General features: G+C 42.8%; 1 protein-coding gene across 5 annotated transcripts in view; it reads left to right on the plus strand.

The window, feature by feature from the left end:
- The window catches only part of PTPRM (protein tyrosine phosphatase receptor type M), an 869,082-nt gene that overhangs the window by 723,899 nt on the left and 122,986 nt on the right, over nucleotides 1-22,197 (plus strand). For all 5 annotated transcript variants that reach the window (XM_008261054.4, XM_008261055.4, XM_051852140.2 and 2 more), the window contains one exon: nucleotides 20,277-20,364. In XM_008261054.4, the coding sequence (XP_008259276.1) occupies nucleotides 20,277-20,364 (88 nt within the window). The remainder of the gene's footprint in view (nucleotides 1-20,276; nucleotides 20,365-22,197) is intronic.

A 22,197-nucleotide genomic window follows, 5' to 3' on the forward strand; every position in this document is an offset into this window, starting at 1 on the left:
TCACATTCATAACCAATACCCAGATTTAGAACAACGTATTACTAATGCTAGCATATGTGTTTTGTGTATTTAAAATTGTCTTGGCATGGTAACCTGGAAAGTATGCCACCAATTACCATAGTTCTGCTTCTAGAAGAACTATATTTTTAAAAATACTGTTTCATCTCACCTAGGTGCTTTTAGAGATGTCAAATAATAATTCTTTCTATGTAAAAGCCAATATATGCTGTGTGCCTATAAATTGATCCAAGTGGGGAAGAAGTGTGATGAGGAGTGGGGGAGGGGCTATCTAAAAAATGTAAAAAACACATCTACAAGGCAGGAATTTGGTTTCCCAACATAAAATATGAATTCAGTGTTCCTAATGAATGGTACACAGTTAGCCAGCACTCGGTATCTATTTCTTAGAACTTAGCCTGGTATAATCAAAGAATACCTAAAAGAACCAAATGAAAAAGAGATGCCTGACATCTTCAAGAAGGTTATATCTAAACAAATACAGCAGCCAACGTTGCCTAAGTAATTTTGTTTTGGTGAGGCAATGCCAAATATAAAAGCATCTACTCTCTCCTGGGCTAAACCTTTATGATACTTTATGGCAGCAAATTTGACTTAAGTGCACAGTTCTAATGAAAGAAGGTGTAAGATAAAAAGATAGAGCTGATATCTGTATAAATCTTTGGTGTCCTTGCAGGTCTGATAAACAGCCATACTGTCCTAAGCTTATGCAAAACAGAAAGCACAGAAGCATATTGCAGAAAACTAAATTATACATAAAGTCATTAAACTCCACCCTTCACTTCTGATTGAGGGATTGCTGCAGTCGTCAGTGAGAGCAGAGGCAAAATGAAAAAATAAATAAATGAAAGAGCTGATCACATTATACATTTCAGTGGAAATGTAATTGCTTACAAGTTCATTTGAAGTTCCAGGTTACGTGCAAAGCTGCATGTGGCTGCTGAAAGTGAGGAAGGGGAAATGACACACAGCATCCTTGGGAACCCAGCATCTACAGAGCACCTTACAGATGTGGGATGGCAGGAGCAAAATATGCAAATGTCCATGTCCTGATCAGCCCCAAACTCTCCTACCTACTGAAATGTTCACCCTAGAGATGTATTTATGTACAAAGCACGTGACTCTTTGCAAAGGGGTTTTGTGGTTCTAGTCCCGGTTGGTGCGCTGGATTCTGTCCCGGTTGTTCCTCTTCCAGTCCAGCTCTCTGCTGTGGCCCAGGAAGGCAGTGGAGGATGGCCCAAGTGCTTGGGCCCTGCACCCACATGGGAGACCAGGAGGAGGCACCTGGCTCCTGGCTTCAGATTGGCACAGTGCGAAAAAGGAAGACCTTTCTCTCTGTCTCTCTCTCTCTCTCTCTCTCTCTCACTGTCTAACTCTATCAAAAAAAAAAAAAAAAAAAAAACTTATTGGGATTGATAGACTCTTTCATTGTGAAATTCCCTTTCACAAGATCATGGATCCTGGAAGATAATCTCAATTATTAAGGATGGTCTAAATGTGAGTGCTGTCATACAATGGGGATGCAGTAAGAACCTTTCTGAAGGTCATCTTCTATGGCTAGGAATATGGAATGGAAAAGGCATGAAGTCAACATCTTTGCAAGACTTCATGTCTCTGAGGCCCAGGATAGCAGGCAGGACTGCAAAAGAGAGAAGGCCTTTTTCTGACCTTGAAATACCTACCAGGACTCTGCAGGTTGCCATTGGACCTGCAACCTCCCTGGATAGTTCTTGATTACTGCCAGTGCCAGAGGAGCCCACCCTGTGCCACTACCAAATAGCCCTGAGGAGTGGGCCCACAGCCATGCCAGGCCCGTGGCCTGTGTTGCCTTTTGCTGAGCACTGCTAGGAAGGCCACGGTGTGGGGTGTGCCTGCCTGGAATAGCACATCACAGGGCTATAGTGTTGAGACAATGCCTCTGTGCTCACGTGCACCGTGGCTGAACTAAGAAATTGGCGATAACGACATCTCCAAAAGAAGTGAAAGAATATGAATGTCACATGGAAAGGATGTTCTGAGAAGCAGGAATTGCACGTGGATGTGTGCAGCACTGATCCGTGGCCTGCCTGGGACGCACCATGCCTACTGAACCAGCTTCTCGCAGTTTCCTGGCACGTAGGCAGCAGCCCCTGAAAGCATTCTGCTTCACTTGCTCCACCTCTGTGTTCACCACACGGCCTCAGCTTCCATCTGGCTCTCTGGGTGGTGTCACTGCAGAGGCCCCAGTGGTATGACAGACACTTGGAAAGCAAATACCCCTTTTTAAATCAGCGCATTGGCATTCCGGGTTACGCATCACAGTCACCTCGGTGTAATGTGCGTGCATCCAACTGGAAATGCTTCATTTCGTGGAGTGCTAAGCGGATTCATTTGCTAGGGCTGCCCTAACAAAGCACCACAGTCTTGGCAGCTTAAGCCACAGCAACTTACTTCCTTGCACTCTAGAGGCTGCAAGTCCAAGGTTAAGCTGTGGTCTGGGCTGGTTCCTTCTCCTTCCACTGTGGCTTGCAGATGGTCTCTCTGTGAACACTTGCCCCTGGGGTCTCTGACCCTCATCTCTTCATAGGAGGGCACTAGTCATTGGATTAGGCCTCCCCCCACCCCAATATAACCTCATTACTTCTTTTTAAGTACCCTCTCTCCAAATATAGCCACATTCTGAGGTACTGGGGATTGGAACTTAAACATGAATTTGCAGAGATGTGTTCAAGGAGACAAAATGCATCTCTTCTCAGCCCATAACACTTAGAAAATCACAATTCTTTTTCAGGGAGGCTGAGATATCTTATAATTTGAGACTCAAACAAGGGGCCTTCTCTGACAGGTTGGGCCAGGCATCCCTTGAGCCTCATTGGTGGGGTCTGTTGTAAATCATAACTTGAGCTGTTCAAAATAGTAGCCACTAGCAACATGGCTATTGAAATTAAATTAAAAGTTAGTTCCTCGGTTTTCCTAGCTCCATTGCAAGTGTCCAATAGGGGTAAGTGGATTAGTGACCTTCTTGTTGAATAGTGAAAATATCGAACCCTTCTGCCAGTGGAGAGCCACCATCACCTTCCGTGCCATGCACAAGGGCTTTGGTCATCACTAAAGGAATCCTGGCACAAGCACCTGCTTTGTACCCAGGTTTTTCTGTAGAAGTTAGAAGTGGGGACATGGACCCCCTTTAGGCAACTCAATCTAAATCTGGTGCTAAAAATAATATAAAATCTTGCATATAGGAGTCATAAAGCAGACAAGTGGTACATACAAGAGAACTTCAAAAAGCCCAAGGAAAATGAATTTAAAGAAAAATTTTGTTTTGGTGCAGAAAAATTGAAAAACATATATACAAGTGATTTTCAAAAAGTTCCTGAACAACAACAACAACAGAAAAGCCCACATATTATGGGGGAAAAAACAGCTATTCATGGACTTAAAATAATACTTTACTTCCATTTTCCATGAAGTTTTTGAAGTCCTCTCATAGAATAGCTACAATAGAATCTTGTAGGGAAAACAAAAATATCAGTAGAAACCAGAGAAGAAAAAATACATGGAACAGGTATGTTGAGCTGCGTTGTAATGAGCAGGTGATCTTTTCAGGTGAGGGAAATGAAGGCAGGGCCCCTTGCTTGAGGAGCAGCATAGCCCACAGAAGATGGAGCATAGCTGGCAGAGAAAATATCTGTGACCCTGCCCTTGAGCCTGGACATACAGTGATGTCAGTGCCTTCATTCCGTCCTCTTCACCTCTTCACTTTTCTTGCCTTTTCTCAGCCTTTCCTATTCACTCATCAGTACAGCCCTGTGCTCTTACACATCCTGGCCGATCCACAAAGACTTCCTTCATTCCACTGTCTTTCTCTAGCGTTGTCTTACACCTCTCTTCCTCCACTTACAGTAGGATGCTCATTGCAGGACTTAACCTTACTGAGTCCCCAGTCCACAGAGCATGGTTCTCCTACAGTGACAGAAATCTGCACCATCCAGTACGGTGGCCACCAGCCACATGTGGCTCTTGAGCTCTCTGCATGGTCTGGGTGACAAAGGATCCGAACAGCGGGGCTGAAGCTCCTTTGGGCTGTCAGGAAGTCTTCTTGGAGCAATCAGCTGAGAGTGAACAGCTTCTTTTGCCTCAGCCCTTCCAGCGACTCTGTCCTTTGTCTGGAGCATGCAGGAGGTATTCAGGAGCCCTGGGCAAACTATGACAATTCCCAGTCCATCCACTTAAAAGTAGACTGGAAAAAGTCAAGGGCTCAAAGTGTCACGTTGAACAGGCCTGCTCATGGGGGCCCGCAGTACATTTGAGGAGGGCATCTCCTAACGTGTTAAGTACAGATGCTGACAGTGATCACTGTTTTAATGTTGATTATCAAATGTCAGTTACTTTTCACTTTAGAAATTTACTTAACAAATGTGGGAGACTTTTTTCAGTGTTTTAAATTAAATAAACGTTATTGTTTCAGGACCTAAGGCTTGGTGAAACGTTCTTAGACATCACACCAAAATCATAGCCCATAAAAAAGAGAGCTCAGTAAATTGGACTTCACCAAAATTAAAAAATTTAGCTTGTGAAAGATGCTGTTAAGAGGATAGAAAGGCAAGCTACACACTGGGAAGAAAATATTTACAGCCCACATATCTGACAAAGGACTCACCTAGAAAATATAAAGAACTCTTAAAGCTTAGTAAATCTGCTGGCATCATGGCACAGTGGGGTAAACTGCTACTTGCAACACCAGCATCCCATTTCAAAGCACCAAATTGAGTCCTGGCTTCCTTGCTTCCAATCTAGCTTCCTACTAATGCACCTAGGAAAGCAGCAGAAGATGGCCTAAGCACTTGGTCCCCTTCCACCCATGTAGGAGACCCAGATAGAATTCTGGGCTCCTGACTTTGACCTGACCCAGCCCCAGCCAATGCAGCTATTTGGAATGTAAATCAGTGGATTTTCTCTCTCTCTCTCTCTCTCTCTCTCTCTCTCTCTCTCTCTCTCTCCTTTCCATATAAATAAGTCTTTGTTTAAAAACTTAATTAAAACATCAAATTAGAAAATAGGCAGACATGACAGACACTACTAAAGAGGATATGTGGGTGATAAAGACACATGAAAAGATGAAATCAACATGAGTGATCACTAGGAAAATGCGAATTAAAGCCACAAAGAGGTGTCACTACACACGTATTAAGACAGCTAAAATATAAACTTGGAAGAACACCAAATGCTGACAGGGATGTTGAGAAACTGGTCTTTCATAAACTGTCAGTGTAATGTGAAACGGTGTATTTAATCTGGAAAATAGTTTGGCAGATCTTGAAGAACTAAACAAAGATTTACCATAACAGCCAGCAGTGGAGCTCCTGGGAAATTATCCCAGAGAAATGAAAGCTTAGATCCCCACAGAACCCTGTAAGTGAGTATCCATAACAGCATTGTTTGAAATAGCTAAGTCCTGGAAACAAATTTTTCTTCACTACGGAAATGGCTAACCAACTAATACGTCCTACCAAGGAGTGTTACTCGGTCATAATAAGGAACAAACTATTGGTACATGCACCTATGCGGGTGACTCTCAAGGGCAATGTGCTGAGGAGGAAAAAGGGCAATCCTACGTGATTGCATTTACAGAACGTTCTTGAAATGTTTCAGAAATTATGGAGATGAAGAGTATTCCAAAGGATGCTGATATCAGGAGAATACAATGACTACAAAGAGGTTTCACAAGAGAGTTCTTTGTGGTGATGGGAGAGTTGTGTCTAATTGGGATGGTGTCTGTACAAATCTGCACTGAGATAAAATGGCATAGAACTATACACATGTTATATGAATTGCTGTCCTGCCTTTGAAAGTATATGACAGTTATACAGCTTTCAGTTGGGGAAAACTGAGGAATACATGTGAGCTTTCCATACTGTCTTTGCAACTTCTGAATCCATCTATACATATTTCAAATAAAAAAGTTTTCTTAAGTTAGTCAGTGATAGAATTTAAAATTTATTTTAAAGTTGCTGGTTACCAAAATAATAATTCCTTAATTTATTGGTAATAAGAAGATATGCCTTAATTTTTGAAATTCCAGTATTTGCTTTTTATGAGCATAGGTTACAGCTATAATGGAAAACTGGTTGGTTAACAGGCTTACAAGTATGAGACATTTGGGATAAAGCACTTACCACAACATTTGGAACAAAGCAGTTATACTACACTTGTTATTGTGTTATTATTATTGTTACTTGATTCTTATTAATACTACAGAATTGAGAGTTTATTGTTATTTCACTAAAAGAATTATTGTGTAACTGAAATCTTTTGAGCCCAGGTTTTCTTCCTTATTAGACTTCTTGGCAAAACTTCAAGTCCTCTTTGAGGCATTTTCTTTGCTGAAATATCAGTGTAGATAACGTGTGAAAGTTCATTATGCTTTGGGACAGAGAAGGTAGTGTAGGTCCTCCAAGGGCAGTAGGTCTCTGTTTTCATTTCACAGCTGACCCTCAAGTTTGCTTTCATCTACTTTCAACACCACCATCCTCACTAAAATAATAACTAATAACACAGAGCATCTTATTTTTGTTTAATCCCGAACCTTGTAGTTCTAAATAAGAAAATTGAACCATCTGCCCCCAAGGTTTTAGTCTAATATCTTGTTCCTTGAATTGGGGCCAACTCTTCACTTTTTAAAACATCAGCAGATTCTAAATACAACTTTTGACTACTTCCTTTTAGCATCTGACCTTGGTTCACTTAAACTAATTGTTATCCTTTCAGCAGATTGTGATTCTAAAGGGAAAAAGAAAAACCATACTACAGAACACTGGAGGAATTTAAAAACTCTGAGTACCATGCCCTCCATGTAAAATATGCCTTGTCAGTATGACTCTTTCAAACATGACAGTAATTCATTTAAAACTAGATGTGAGTATGTGCTTTAAAAAAAAAAAAAAAACTTTCACAAAGTAGGTCTGAAATATATCAAATTCAAATACATTTACAGTGTGTGAATCCTTTGATTGATAATTGCTATTTATTTATTCACTGATATTTTCAGAGTTCCTCATGTGTTCCAGGTAGTTGCTAGATGCCAAGGATGTGCAGGGACTCAACTCTTCCCCCAAGTGCAGCTCACGGCATGTAAGAGGGCTTAAATGTTTGTGGCTCTGATGCCCTGTGCATTTCCATAGAGGTTCTACAGGTTGTTCACATCGTGCTGATAACAGCTCTATCGCTTTTTGTATATGCAACCTACATGTTCTTTCCATTGACATTCACTGAGCTTAATACAGAAAGCAGTCCTGTTAAACAGTTGTAGAAACACTGTGGAGAAAATTGAAAAATGCAGGAACATGGAATATGCCTGTGGGATGGCACACACCATTAGGAACAGGTCAGAGCTGGGATTTAAACCCAAATCTTCTGGTCCTAGAACCTAGACTCTTACCTTGTGAATACCCTGTGTTGATGGTGAATTCAGAGTTTTCCCCAAGTATGAGATGCAAACAACTAGTGATGTACAAGGTAAATTTAGGTGCAACCGTGCGGAGTGCACAGTGCTGACGTGCGGGCTGAGAAAGAGATCGCCTGCCGTAGGAGTTGTCTCTTGATGCTTTGGATTCATCAGTGAAGTAGGGTTCCTTACTCTTATCTTTGCCATCTCTCACCCAAAGCAGAGGTTTCAGGCTCAAAACAGAGCTGAGCAGACCCACCAGGCCAGAATGCAATACTGTTTTATCTATATTTCTATTGTCTTGAGCCAAGTGTTACTGGCTTTATATTTACTATAATAATGACAGTCTGATTCGCAAGTGAATGTGTTTCAATATCCAGTACTAAACTGAAGTCACTGAATAAATTCGAGGAAAGTGGTAAGGGCACGAGGGCAGTGGTGAAGGTGTTACCCGGGTGACAGCAATCTGGGAAGACCTTGTGAGCTGCCCCCGTCTCTATCCCTTGCCTCCAGGGGTTTCCTCTTATCCCTTAGTTTCTTACAGTTCCCCAGCCCCAAGGCCTGCTAGTGAGCCCACAGGTTGTAGGGAGTGTACTCAGATGAGGCAGGTGTTCTACAGTAAGATGATGGATCTCTTTTGAGAGATGAATTGGGGGGTCAGTCAGGATTCCCGGGGGAGGCTGCCTCTGCCTCCGTAGGTGATCGATTCCTGTGGGAACTCCCACCAGCCTGGGTTTCTGCCCTGTACCTGTGTGCAGGCTCGTGGGCTGGACTTGGGTTGACATCTGCTCCTGATTGCCATAGTCACAGGCTCAATGCCAAGACTGGCCTCACAAAAGAGAGAGTCTGCGTGACTCAGAAGTGACAGTATCCACTGTCTTTAATAAGAAATGACATTTGGCTAAACTCTGTCAATAAAGGACAGCTGCAGTGACCAGAACTAACATGGGGTTGTAATTTTCAATAAAAGTGTTTGCTTTTGAGAGTAGACATTGGACTTGCTGACAGTGAATTGACATTCAATTATTTTTCATTTGATTCTTTGAAAAGATATTTCTAACCATTTTTCTAAATTTCTAAAATAATTCTCCATTCTAAATTGTGATCTTTAATCACCATGACTTAGGTATTACAAGAAGAGCCTGGGAACTATGCTGATAGGATTTGTAAATTAATAGATGTCAAAAGGAGAGTCACAAATCTCACATTAAAATTCCCTTTTCTGCTACACTTTACTCATTCCCAAGCCTGTCATCTCTAGAAAAAAGTCCTTAGATTTTCCATCCTATCTGATGGGAGCTTATGTGCTGTGATGTCTGTGGTGAGGATGTTTTAAAGCCCACAGCTCTCCAAGGGGTATTGTAAAAGAGGATGTTTGCTTGTGTTGGTTTCGTAGAGGGACACGGAATGAAACGACTGCCCCACTTCTAAATACTCTCGAGATTCAGAGTGGGGAAATATACAGCCACTGGGGTTGGGGGAATTGGAAAAGAATGTCAGGAAGGCAACAACAACAACAACAAATAGCTGCAAGTCAGCAAGAATGTGTTGTCATCAAGGTCTCAAGCTTGATTATTCGAAAAAAGAATAGTAAGTGATAGCCTTAATTAAGCACCTAATGCATGCAGGGCATGTCACACGTGTTGAGTCTCATTAGTCCTTCTTATGGCCATGTCATTATCAATAGGGACACTTGCCAGGTGTTCAAGTAGGAAAATAGCAGGTGCCCTGGTGTGTCTGAAGTAGTTAACTATTGGGCAGGCATTTGGTGCAGCAGTTAATTTACCACTTGGATCATCCATCTCCCATATCGGAATGCCTAGGTTGGGTCCTGGCTCCACTCCCAATTCTGACTTGCTCCTAATGAGCACCCTGGGAGGCAACAAGTGATAGGTGGAGTCCTTGGATCCCCACCACCCAAGTGGGATACCTAGATTGAGTCCCCAGCTCCCAACTTCAGCCTGGCCCAGCACCAGCCTTTATGTATGCATTTGGGGACTGAAGAGTGAATGAGCAATATCTCTCTCCAGCTTTTGAATCCATCAAAAGAAAATATTTGAAATAGCTAACTGTGGTTTGAGTGTATAAACTGGTGATGGGGGAGGGTGGCCCAGCAAAGAGACCAGCGAGGCAGCTACTGCAATGATGCAGGCAAGAGAGAGCAGAAACAGCTCTGCTGGCTGCTCCCAGAGGCAAAGGAGCAGCTAGATTTCTGCAGAAGCATCCCTGTGCTCGCGAGCTGTTTGGGGGTGCCTTTTCTGAGAGAGGTACTCTTGTTTATCTCTGGAGATCTAGGTGCCTCTGGCTAAGGCTCCCTGACAAGTCACTGTTTCAGGTCAGGTACAGAGGTGGGGAAAATTATAGTTCTTGCACAGCATACGCACTGCTGCATGAGGGGAAATGCAAGCTCACTCGCTCTCTCTCTCTCTCTCTCTCTCTCTCTGAAACGTGGTGGCAGTCCCGAAGGAGAGAGTTAAGTTCAACAAGGCTTACAGATACTGCAAAGCAATTAAAGCCAAGTCTTTTAACTGCCTGGAAAACAAAGCAGGCCTTCTTGTAGTACCTGTGGCAGTCACTTGTTGACATCACTATTTTAGCAGCCTAGCACTTCCTGTGGCCTCCTTGGGGTTGCCAGGGTAATGCAGTGAGGACCAGGCAGAATCAAGTTCCAGAATCTTCAACAGATTGATTGGTCTTGTTGATGACCATTGTAATCAAGAGATAGGCAATGCTAAACTCAAGCCCAACTCAGAAGAGGAAACCTGGACCAAGTGATGTGCAATGAGGATAAGCACTGTTCTAAATCCATTGCCATGCAGTCCCTCTGTACACCTGTCCTCACTGTCTAACATGCATCAAAGGCCCTGTCAGGAAAAATGAGTCTGCAGATACAGCCTTTGAGATGGACGCCCACAGAGATCCTCCTTGTGATATGTTTCAGGGGATCCGGGACTTCCCAAAACTCTAAGCTGAGAACTTCATCAAAGGTACAGGAAGACAGAGGAGGCCTCCCAGCTAACAGGGAGCCCCAGGCACTGCTGAGAATGTGGCTCTTGGATATTAAGCTGTCTAGCAGGAAACAAAGTGAAGAGGGGTGCATGTCAGGAAGGGGTTGAATATCCCTTCACAGCTCAGCTCCACTGACATTCACTCCAATTATGTCCAAAGCATTCCCTTACTAAAGCCACCTTGCTATGTGTCAATCTCTGTGGTGCCACAGAGTAGTGGCCTTGTCCATGGAATGTTCAGCCGCCATGACTGCTCTGCAGTCACCCTTCCACCACCTTTTCCTCCATCACTCACCTGAAGGGTGCCTGGCTTTTTCCCTCTCTTGCCACTTGATCTGTAGTTCTTAACATTTTTCTGCATTGGTACCTTGAGAGATATGTCACTTTGTTAGTGGGAGCTGGCTACCACAGGGATTCTAAAAGAGGGAGGAAGGGAGACTTTCAAAATTGGAAAAATCTGAAAAGAAAGAAAAACAAGTAGATTGAAGGTTCCTCCAGGGAGCACATTCTCCCACATCCCCTGGAAGAATCTCTGTGCAAATAGTGACAGGGCTTGGACATGGAACTGACTCAGCCTGGAGAAAGTGGTAACCAGAAATGCTTGGTGGCTTATGACCCATAGCCAGGGGGACTTGCATGCACAGTGCAGTACAGCAGACTCAAAGCCCTCTGTCAGCTTTATGGCCAAGCAGGAATAGCACCGAGTTCAAAGTGGGGTTGACCTTGGCCCTGGGGCCCAGCTCTTTTGCTTACCAGCTGCATGATTTCAAGGGAGCCACTTAACACCTTTGACCCCAGATTTCCTTATCTGTGCGATATGATTAAAAGTTCTCAACTGCTAGAGCTTCAAAAACCCCAAAAGCATATATTAATCAATAAGCAGTATATGACATTGCTATGAAAAGCCATTGATAAAATCCTTCATTCAGAGTAATATTCAGTGGAATAAAAACATGTCCTCAAGTTCAGCTGGACCTCAGGGGGACTATTTCTAGGTACTAAAACAGTATATAATTGTCTAAGGCTGCAAACCTAAATCCACTGTCAAAAGAGAGCTGTTAGGTAAAGGAAGGCAATTTTATGACTTTTGCCAAGATCACCACCCTCCTGAATCCTGCAAAACAGGAGAATTCTGCAGTATTTTGAATTGGATTAAGTTGCAATGTAAACTGCCCATCTGAAGCACTGAGAGAACAGCACCTTCTTTAAAAGAATCAGTAAGGGACCAGCATTGTGGGAGATCCTCATCACCTCCACTTCCAGTGCAGCTTCCTGGTACTGTGCACCCTGGGAGGTAGCAGGTGATAGCTCAAGTCCTGGGGTCCCTGCAACTCATGCAGAGACCTGAATGGACTTCCTGGCTCTTGGCTTCAGCCTGGCCAGCCCCAGCTGTTGAGGACATTTGGGAGTGAACCAGCAGATAAAAGATACCCCTCTCCTTGACCCTCTCCAGTGAATAAACTTTTAAAAAGAACCAATGAACGTTCACACTTAGATTTTAGTTAACGCAGTCCATGTATCTATATGCCTATTCTCACTTCAATCCCCACCTCTTTTGCCCTGGAAGTGTCATGTGCTTCACTTGCCTTCCTGCATCCAGGACATTGGAGAATGGATGGTGACCGATGACCACTGCTGCCACTTAGCCTGAACTGCTGGGTCCCCTTTCCCACCAGCACTCTGCGGTCTGGCCCAACAGGCGATGTTCCATGCCTTTAGTTGCTCTAGCGCCATAGCAATAAATAGTTTATATGTACCTAATAAAATGCAATGCTTGGAAAAACCAGAAGAGAAGTATGGGCAGAAAACAAAGAAAGTTCAGACTTTGCATGCCCCAGTGAGTTCATCTTGTTTCTTTCAGGGTGATGATCTCAGTCATTTTATATGCACAGTTTTATTCATATGAGAAAGAGAGGAAAAATTCGATTTCAGAAGCTTCTAAAACGCTTGACCCTGCACTGCCCGAGAGCATACTGTATGTTACAGACAGCCCTGACCTTCATCCCTTTCTTTCTGGCAGCTTTTGTATTGAATAGGTTTTTTTTTTTTTTCCTCTCTCTCTCTCTCCCTCTCCTTTTTTAATATCTGGAAGCTGTGGCATTTTTAACAGACTGCATCATTTTGGAGTAACATTCTCTTGAGGTGGGCAACTGAGATGTATAATTATATCCTGTGGAAAATGATGGTGGTGTGAGGGGTGGGGGGAGAAGGTTATTGAATCACAAAAACATGTTTCCTATTCAGGAAGAAATGACAGCGTGCACGATGTTCAATTTCCCTCTACTCTGAGCCCATGGAGAGTGCAGCATCTTAGGGAAGAGAAGTCATTGGTATTCACCAGAGCTTGCCTGGTTTCATTTTTATTGTTTCGGAGACTTATTACTCTTTCAGAGTGGTTCCCAGGTTTGCTGCCTTTTTTTCTGTATATATGAGCTCAGGTAGTCAGAAGAAACACTTTAATTACATTTTAAGTAGAATAAAAGCATAAGTATATTTATGAAAACTCTAACAGAAGGCACAGGGAGACCATTAACTTAAATCCCCAACATACATAAAGTGTTTTTGTTCGTAATAAAAAACCCATCGTTGGTGTGTTAAATTGTACCCGCATATTAAAAATATGCCCTAACCACTAAATATTGCCTAAATGTGCATATCGTTTTCAAAATTTCTCCTATAAAAGTGTACTGGAAGCTTGGGCCATCCCTGACGTCTCCCAGGCTTGCCCTTAAGTTACCACCCTGAGGAGGGAAAGTGCTCTCTTGGCCAGTGACGTCTTTCGCCTTGGTTCCCTCAGCCGTCACTTCTGTCCTCTCAGTGGGCCTCTTGTGGGGCCTCTGTTTCCAAATCACACCTGTGCTTTGGCTGTACCTGATTTCAGTGAACCTGCTCCTCATTGCTGTCAAGCAAAAAGTGTGAGAGGCAGGAGAAATTGGAGGTTGCAAGTCAACTTGAACATGACAGACAGGCAAAGTTTCCCCTCAAGCAGCCAGATGCCAGTCTCTGGCATGTGCTCAGGAAACCCTGACTCCTTTCAAGGGACTAAATTCTTTCTATCTCAGCCCTGGAGGGACTCAGAATCTGGTTGGTTTTACTTCCAACACGTCTCATAGGGACGATTCTTCTCTAGATGTGCCGTAAGTTACGTGCTGGTTACTTTCTTCTCATGAATACTGATTCGAAGTAGAATTTTTTGCGCAGAATTCAGTGACTCAATTTCTGTCATTTAAAAGGAACATGTATACCTTTTGGCCTCTTAAAGATAACAAAGGAGAGCTAAAGAAGCTTTGGTTCTTACTCAAAGGAAAGTACACAGGAGAAAATTTTATAAAATGTGTGTTGACTTTGCTCAATTTATTAAAAGGGATTTAAAAACCAAAAGTCAGTGGGGTAGGACAGAATAAAATGGTTGCTTAGTAAACTTGCATATAACCCCAGGAACCTGATTTTTCCTCAGTCATATTTAACCTGTGGGTTTATAAGTGGCTGTTTGTCCATCTTATGGTCAGCAAAAAAGCAAAAGGAAATGGATCCCGAGGGTCATCAGGGAATTCTCAGTCTCAGGAAGTTCGTCTCTCCCTCTGGAGTTACACATCGGAGGTGGGGGTGGCTCTGGACCAGACGTGAAGCAGTCTGTGATCCTGATGACAGGTCCCTGCTCCAGTTACCATTCTTGCTCTGAGAATTTCCAAACCAGGAAAGCAACCGGGGCTCATACTGTCAAAGAGTCATGTGTCATCATGTCCTGGCTTCTCTGAGTACAGGCAAAGATTTATTTTCTGATAGAATTTTGGGCAGTTGCCTTTTGTCCTGCTTTAGGTATAAAAGAGTCCAAAATCTAAAGGTAAATATTTTCTCAGATATTGTGAAAGTTCATACTAACAGAAACCATAACATTTAAAACTGGGTCCATCTTAGAATGTTATGAGGAAAAAAAAATCTCCCTTTCAGAAGGAAACAAAATAAATTTTTAGAAATAGAAGGCAAAAGCCAAAGTAATCAATCCAGAAAGCCCCTCCTTCCTGCAGCTAGACTCCCCGTAGGCATAGTACTTATTTTCCAACTCAACGATAAGGTATGTGATCTTAATGATGCAGGTGTATCACGTATGGAGAGATTGGCTCCACAATGGGAAGTGGAACTGTTCCAGAAAATGCAGGACAACAGTCACCATATCTGTAGGGAGTCAAGAGACTATGGCATTCATCTGTGGAGGCACTAGGCATCTGATAATTTTCTCTTTGTTTTTTCTTTGGTTTAAAAAAATACATTTTGCCACTTGCAATGATTCCCATAGTTCCCAGGTAGGAAGCTGAGAGGGTCTTTGCAGGAATGCCAGCTTCTCCTGCTATTGTTTCCCTACAAGGAACACATACCAAATAAGAAAAACAAGAACAATTTTATATAAAGTAGTCAACAGCTAAACAAAGATCACTTGACAATTTTTACATTCTCTTCTTGTAAGCTTTCACTTAGAGATGAGAAGATATGATGTCAGCATGAAAAGCAATAATGTTGGCATGTATATTCAGTGTGTAGATTTAATACTGTCCTCCCCTTCAAAGCCATTGACAGGGTAGGGCTGTACAGAAAGAGCAGTGGATGCAGAATCAGAAAATGTTGAGATCTGGTCATCGTTATGTTTGAGGCTGTTGAGAGCTTGTCTCCATGTCGGATCCCTGAGCCATAAGGCACACGGCTGCTAAAGTGGGAATGACTTCAATAATGGACTTGTTCTGCAGACACGTGCTGGTGCCCCCCCCCCCAGCCTGTGTGCTCAGAAATGGAGAAGACTTAAGAGCCCAACTCTTAAAAACTATTTTTGGAACTATAGTGCTCAAGTGGAAGAAGATTGGTTATTATTCCATTTGTTGATTTGTGTCTGCTTCCTGGTCACCAATTAAATGAAAATAATGAAATTAAAATAACTGTTTTTAAATGCAAGGGCTATTAGAAGTCCCACATTTAGCACAAATATTCAAGAAACACAGCTGTGATGAGAGCATCTTACCCTGCAGAAGAGCTTCTGTTTGTCAGGAGTGGGAAGGACATGAATGTGTAGCTCAGGTGTGCAATGACTCGAAGGATCTAAAGGCATCTTTCCATGGTTGAAGCTGTGGATTTACAGGAAGACCTCATATTCTCCCTTTAAATCAGTGATCTTCTTCCAACTTCCTACAAAGAAACAAGAGCTGAGAATGTTCTAGATTTGTGGAAAAGGCAGAGGGGAGTGAGATTAGTAATTAGATCACTGCAAATTCCAAGTAAAATTAAATTGTGTCAGTCAAATATAATTATGACTCTACTGTAAAATAATTGTTATTCATAAAGTAACGGAGGCATTATTCAGAAAAAGAGTATCTGACTTTAAAATTCGTGATGCTATTTTAAGTTCATATTTTAGAGCAGAACAGATAGAAGTTACCTGCTTGAATAAATCCATATTATATAATGGTCTTGTACTACATTTTTATTGACTTAGCTTATTGATAATCTGAAAATATTTTACTTGTTTTTTATTACATCATATTTTATTTTACCTTTCAACTAGCAGTCTAGGAGGATTCAAAAAGTCTCATAATGATAGGTCCAAGAGTCAAAGGGATCACATAAACAAGACTAGTGTCTGCTAATACTAACTGATAGAATTAAAAAGGGAGGGAATGATCCAACATGGGAAGCAGGAGACACAGCAGACTCATAGAATGGCAGATGTCCTAAACAGCACTCTGGCCTCAGAATCAGCCCTAAGGCATTTGGATCTGGCTAAAGAGCCCATGAGAGTATTTTAGGCATGGAAAGCCAAGACACTCTGGAAAAAAAAAAAAAAAAAAAACACTAAATGAAAGATATCTGCGAGTGAGATCCCAGTGGAAAGAATGGGCCATCAGAGGAGGAGGTACCTTTCTCTGAAGAGAAGAGACAACTTCCACTTTGACTATGACCTTGTCTAAGTAAGATCGGAGTCAGTGAACTCAAAGGCTTCTATAGCCTTGGCAACTCATGACAAGAGCCTAGGGAGATTACTGATGCCATAAACAAGAGTGTCAATTTGTTAAGTCAACAACAGGAGTCCTGTGCACTTACTCCTCATATAGGATCTCTGTCCTTAATGTGTTGTACAATGTGAATTAATGCTATAACTAGTACTCAAACAGTATTTTACACTTTATGTTTCTGTGTGGGTACAAACAGTCGAAAGCTTTACTTAATATATACTAAATTGATCTTCTGTATATAAAGAGAATTAAAAATGAATCTTGATGTGAATGGAATGGGAGAGGGAACAGGAGATGGGAGGGTTGCAGGTGGGAGGGAAGTTATGGGGGGGAAAGCCATTGTAATCCATAAACTGTACTTTGGAAATTTATATTTATTAAACAAAAGTTTTTTAAAAAGTCTATGTAAAAATGGAATTAAAAGTATGAGTTTGGGCTGGCGCCGCGGCTCAATAGGCTAATCCTCCACCTAGGGGCGCCGGCACACCGGGTTCTAGTCCCAGTCGGGGCGCCAGATTCTTTCCCAGTTGCCCCTCTTCTAGTCCAGCTCTCTGCTGTGGCCAGGGAGGGCAGTGGAGGATGGCCCAAGTCCTTGGGCCCTGCACCCCATGGGAGACCAGGAGAAGCACCTGGCTCCTGCCTTTGGATCAGTTTGGTGCGCCGGCCGCGGCGGCCATTGGAGGGTGAACCAACAGCAAAGGAAGACCTTTCTCTCTGTCTCTCTCTCTCACTGTCCACTCTGCCTGTCAAAAAAAAAAAAAAAAAAAAAAGTATGAGTTTGGCCGGCACCACAGCTCACTAAGCTAGTTCTCCGCCTGCAGTGCTGGGACCCTGGGTTCTAGTCCCGGTTGGGGTGCCGGTTCTGTCCTGGTTGCTCCCCTTCCAGTCCAGCTCTCTGCTGTGGCCCAGGAAGGCAGTGGAGGATGCCTCATGTGCTTGGGCCCTGCACCCGCATGGGAGACCAGGATAAGCACCTGGCTCCTGGCTTCAGATTGGCACAGTGCTGGCCGTAGCGGCCATTTGAGGGGTGAACCAACAGAAGACCTTTCTCTCTGTCTCTCTCTCTCACTGTCTAACTCTGCCTGTCGAAAAAAAAAAAAAAAGAATTAGTTTATTTTGGTGCAAAAACATGTTTTCATAATACATGGAAAATATGTATTATGAAAAAATTATGCATGGATTTCAAGTTTTTTGCATCAAAAAACTCATACTTTTTTGGAAATTGATTATACATTTAATTTTTTAATATAATTTTTTATTTATGTAAGATGAACAGATGTCATGCATTTCATTTATACAGATTTGGAAGCATAGTGTTACTTCCCGCTCTACCCTCCCTCCCGCCCATGCTCTCACCCTCCCTCCTCTTTCCTTTCTTATTCTTACTTTTAATTTGTACAATGACATACATTCAGTTTATTTTATAATCATAAGGTTATCCCTCCTTAAGAATTCAACAAATACTAAGAAAACAAAAAACAGCATTCCTCAACAATGGAGACAAGGGCTGTAAACAATAATCAACCTGTTTGAAACTCATACTTTTAATTCCATTTTTACACAAACTTTTTGAATTATACTGCCATTCATGTACACCATGTGCTGCTGAACAACAGGGACACATTCTGAGAAATAAGTTGTTAGTCAGTTTCACTGTTGGACAGACATCACAAAGTGCACTTAAACCAAGCCGACTGTGATGTCACAAGGCAACACACTCTAAGGGGATCCATTGCTGACCAAAACATTATGCAGCTCACTCCTATAAAGGACTTCTATACCTGACCTGCCCCCCTGTTATTCTTTTCTAAATGACAAATAGAATATAAAAACCTGTTGTGATAATAATGATCTAATGATCAGAATGAAAGGCATCCTAAGTTAAGATGGGCAATTAAAACTCTTTAGATTTTTTTTTAAAGATTTATTTATTTATTTTATTTGAAAGTCACAGAGAAAGTTACACAGAGAGAGGAGAGGCAGAGGTGGGGGGCCAGGTGTTCCATCCACTGGTTCATTCCCCAATTGGCTGCAATAGCTAGAGCTGCGCCGATCAAAAACCAGGAGCCAAGAGCTTCCTCTGGGTCTTCCCTTGCCGGTGCAGGGGCCCAAGAACCTGGGCCATCTTCTACTGCTTTCCCATGCCATAACAACTGAATCAGAAGTGGAGCAACCAGGACTCAAACTGGCGCCCATATGGGTTGCTGGCACTGCAGGCAGCGGCTTTACCCTCTACACCACAGTGCCGGCCCCAACTCTTTAACTGTTAAGTGTCTAGTGTCATCTTTTCACTCTTGAATTGATAAAATCTTGTCTGCTTCAACTCCTGCTGCTTTGGATGTCCTAATGATAATAAAGTCTGAATTAGCCAACTGGGACAGAGCTTGGATTGCCTCTTTCCCAGCTGGTCTCTGATGAGAACTGAGCTATCCATACCCAGCAGGTCATGAAAAGGCAAGTTTTTCGAGGCTTAGAACTCATCCTACACTTAAGTTGCAAACATAAAGCTTACTTTTGAATTCATGGCCAAAATACATGTTAACCAAACATCACAACCATGTATTTGTTCAGTAAGTAATTGCTAAGTTATGACCAGGGGCATGAGAGACAGACATAGATATAACAGAATGTATTGAGCCCTGTCCACTCCATGTTGGGTGCTGTGGGACAGGCAGGTGAGTGGAGCAGATCACAGAGACCTTGTGAGGTCTGAGAGAAGATGTATCTACTGCAGTAAGACTGAGGACTAATTTACCTAATAAGGAAGGACCCATAAAAAATAATAAATCACTAAGCACTGGTGAGTGGTGGAGATGGCCAGGGCGCTGGGATGGAGATTAGGTGGGTAAGGAAGAGCTTCCATTGTGAAGAGAGACCTCAGAGAGCCCCCTGGGTGCTTGTTTGAGAACCTGAATTCTTGACACCATCTGGCCCTCAAGTGTTTCAGACTGGAGCCTTTCTTGTCTGCCCCACATTCTTCTTTCTTCGCTTTTTCTCTTTCCCAACTGGTGCCAAGAAATAGAAGAGCAGCTGTGACAAGGACAAGAAATGAGGTTCACAAAATCCTTCTTGCTACCCTCCTTCTTCCATAACCTCCTCATATAGTTGACTACACAAAGGGAGAATATTACACGGACTTAAAGTGGAAATGAAAACCCCAGATTTTTTTTTTACTTGTCCATTGATAGTAGAGGACATTTTCAGTATAATTGGAACAGAAAAAATACATCTAATAACATGAAGATTAAAGACCCCAGGCATAATAATGCCAAATCCTCAAATAAATGGACATCTAAGCTTCAGTTAAGATGAAGAAAAAACTCTGGCAGGGTTTATTACAAGATTTTAGCCTGAAGTCATATAAAGGTTTAGTCACTAAGTTCACCATTTTAACCAAAAATAATCTTCTTTAAGTTAACAAATAGGGAGAAAAAAAGATATCTTTATATCTCTTACAAGACTATTGAAAAATGGTATTTAAGAAAATGAGAGAAATGTTAATTATTTTTTCTGGATTATGTATCCAGGTAGGCTAGAATGACCATGTGACCTTTTTTCTGTGCTATACAGATAAATTGTGGGTGTCCCCGCTTCAGCCTCCATTCTTGTGTTTGTAAGATACTAACTATGGGGGGAAAATGGATAGCAAAGCCTAAATGAAGTAGCTAAGCTATAAAACAGTATAATAATTGTTTTTTCTCACTCCTGTGGACAGTCTTTGCTTTTGACCTTTGTTCCCCATTTTTTCAGCACCTCCGTCCTCCCAGAGCTCCCTCTGTTTACTGCACCAAATTGTAATGCCTCCTGTCACTTGCCTCTTTCTTCCAGAGCTTCTTTGAAGGGCAGTCAGCACCGTGGGACTCCGCGAAGAAAGATGAGAACAGAATGAAGAACAGATACGGGAATATCATTGCATGTAAGTGCTGACGGGACCATTGTGCGGTTGTATAACTTTCTTTCCACACCTGATAAGACTGACCACCAGACTCATGCAGGGAGAATTTCCAGTGCAATTACTGCTTCCCAGTCCCAGGAGAGCTGGTATATAATCATACTAAAGAAAGGAAAAGCCACCTGTGAATGCCCACAGTACATCAGTGCGATCTTGCTGAGGGCCCAGTTTCACCTGCAGATTTAAGGTTTGGGTAGCCTAGGTTGTGTGAAAATTCATTTTAGAAGGGGTAAACATAACAGTGTTAACTTCTCCCAGCTGCTACGTGAGGATGAATAGAAATAATGATGCACGGCATGCCTTAGTGGAGTTCTCTGCAGGCGTTAGCTCATTAATCCTCTGGACACTGGGTTAGGTAGGTCAGTAATAGCCCCATTTTAAGGACAGGAAACTGAAACTCTGAAGTTAAATGAGAGTCCCCATATCACAACACTCATTAGCAAAAGAGCTAGGATTATATCTCAGAAATTCCCAGCGCCTGTAAAACTGAATGTTACCGATTCATAATGCCTGCGACGGTTTTTAAATCGAGCCCAACCTCATTAATGTTCCGTAACGATGCTGAGACGCAGGGTAGAGCGATAAGCTCTCTTCTGCCCAGGCTCCAGCCTTCCCTCCCCCAGCATTCAGCTGCGCTAAGGCATCTGTGACTGCATCGCGGCCCTGACAAGCCCGCTGGCTGAAGTAGCCACACGGAACCGAAACTATTTGTGAAGATAAGTAAATAACAATAATGATAATGAAAACACTGGTGACATGAGATTTGGCCTCGGGAACATCAAGCTCTTGGTATCACAGCACTTAGAAGAGGACAGCCTGGGAAGGCTGGCTATTCCTGGGGAGCAGTTTTGTGCTGTATTGATTGTGGGAGAGCAGCTAACATGCCCAAGTTGCCCTTCCTCAGTGTGACAGCACAGATTCCAGGACAGCCTCACCCCACAGAGTTTTCTGTGAACGAAAAAAATGTCCTATGTCTGTGACATCCCATACAGCACCACTGGGTTCTTGGAATGTGGTTGGTGCCAGCAAGGAAGCGAAGTTTATATTTTAGTTAATTTTAATAGTGTTGAAGTCAGATACTACAGGATACTAGCGGCTGCCATACTGGACAGTGCCGGTCTGCAGTGTGTTTTATCAAAAGAAAAGGGATGGGGTGGGGGCAGAGAGAGCTGACTGATACTCTGATACATCCCAACTGAGCATGCCCTGTTTTCTCTTTGGCCACCAGTAAAACCAAACCACAAGTTTTGCAGGATACAAGTGATAACTTTGCATGATTTTTGGTTGCTTTTAGAACATGCTGTGTTCCCTTAGTGCCTCAGTGAGCATGCTACAGGAGATGCTGCCCTGAGATCTAGGGTTTGGTTGCCACTTGGTGAGTTTGCTTGATACTGGACCCTGAAAATGCAGAAGTTATCAAGATGAGGCACTGTCCCTAACCCCAGAACAGAGCAGGCCCCACAGACAACCGATCCCCATGGCTGTACTCCATTGTGATGGCAGCCACATGCCCAGTGCTGCAGAGAGAGAGGCTCAGAGAAGAAAAATGGGCCTTCTTGGACTATACAGATCCTGCGTGTTGCCTGGGAGCCAGTGAAGCCTGGCCCTGTTAGAAGAACTTAAGGCAATTCCTAATGGCTTCCAAGATCCTTTACTGGGATGCCTTCTGCTCTATAACAAGCTCTGAGGGGACTCAGAGGGAAACCGAAGAACTCCCTTCACATGTGAAGGGCAAGGGCATGTTGACAAGCCTCTGTCTGGCAGTCGTGTGGCCCTCCTGCTGAGCACACAAAAGGC

Source organism: Oryctolagus cuniculus, chromosome 10 (genome assembly GCF_964237555.1).
Source record: "Oryctolagus cuniculus chromosome 10, mOryCun1.1, whole genome shotgun sequence".
NCBI lineage: Eukaryota > Metazoa > Chordata > Mammalia > Lagomorpha > Leporidae > Oryctolagus > Oryctolagus cuniculus.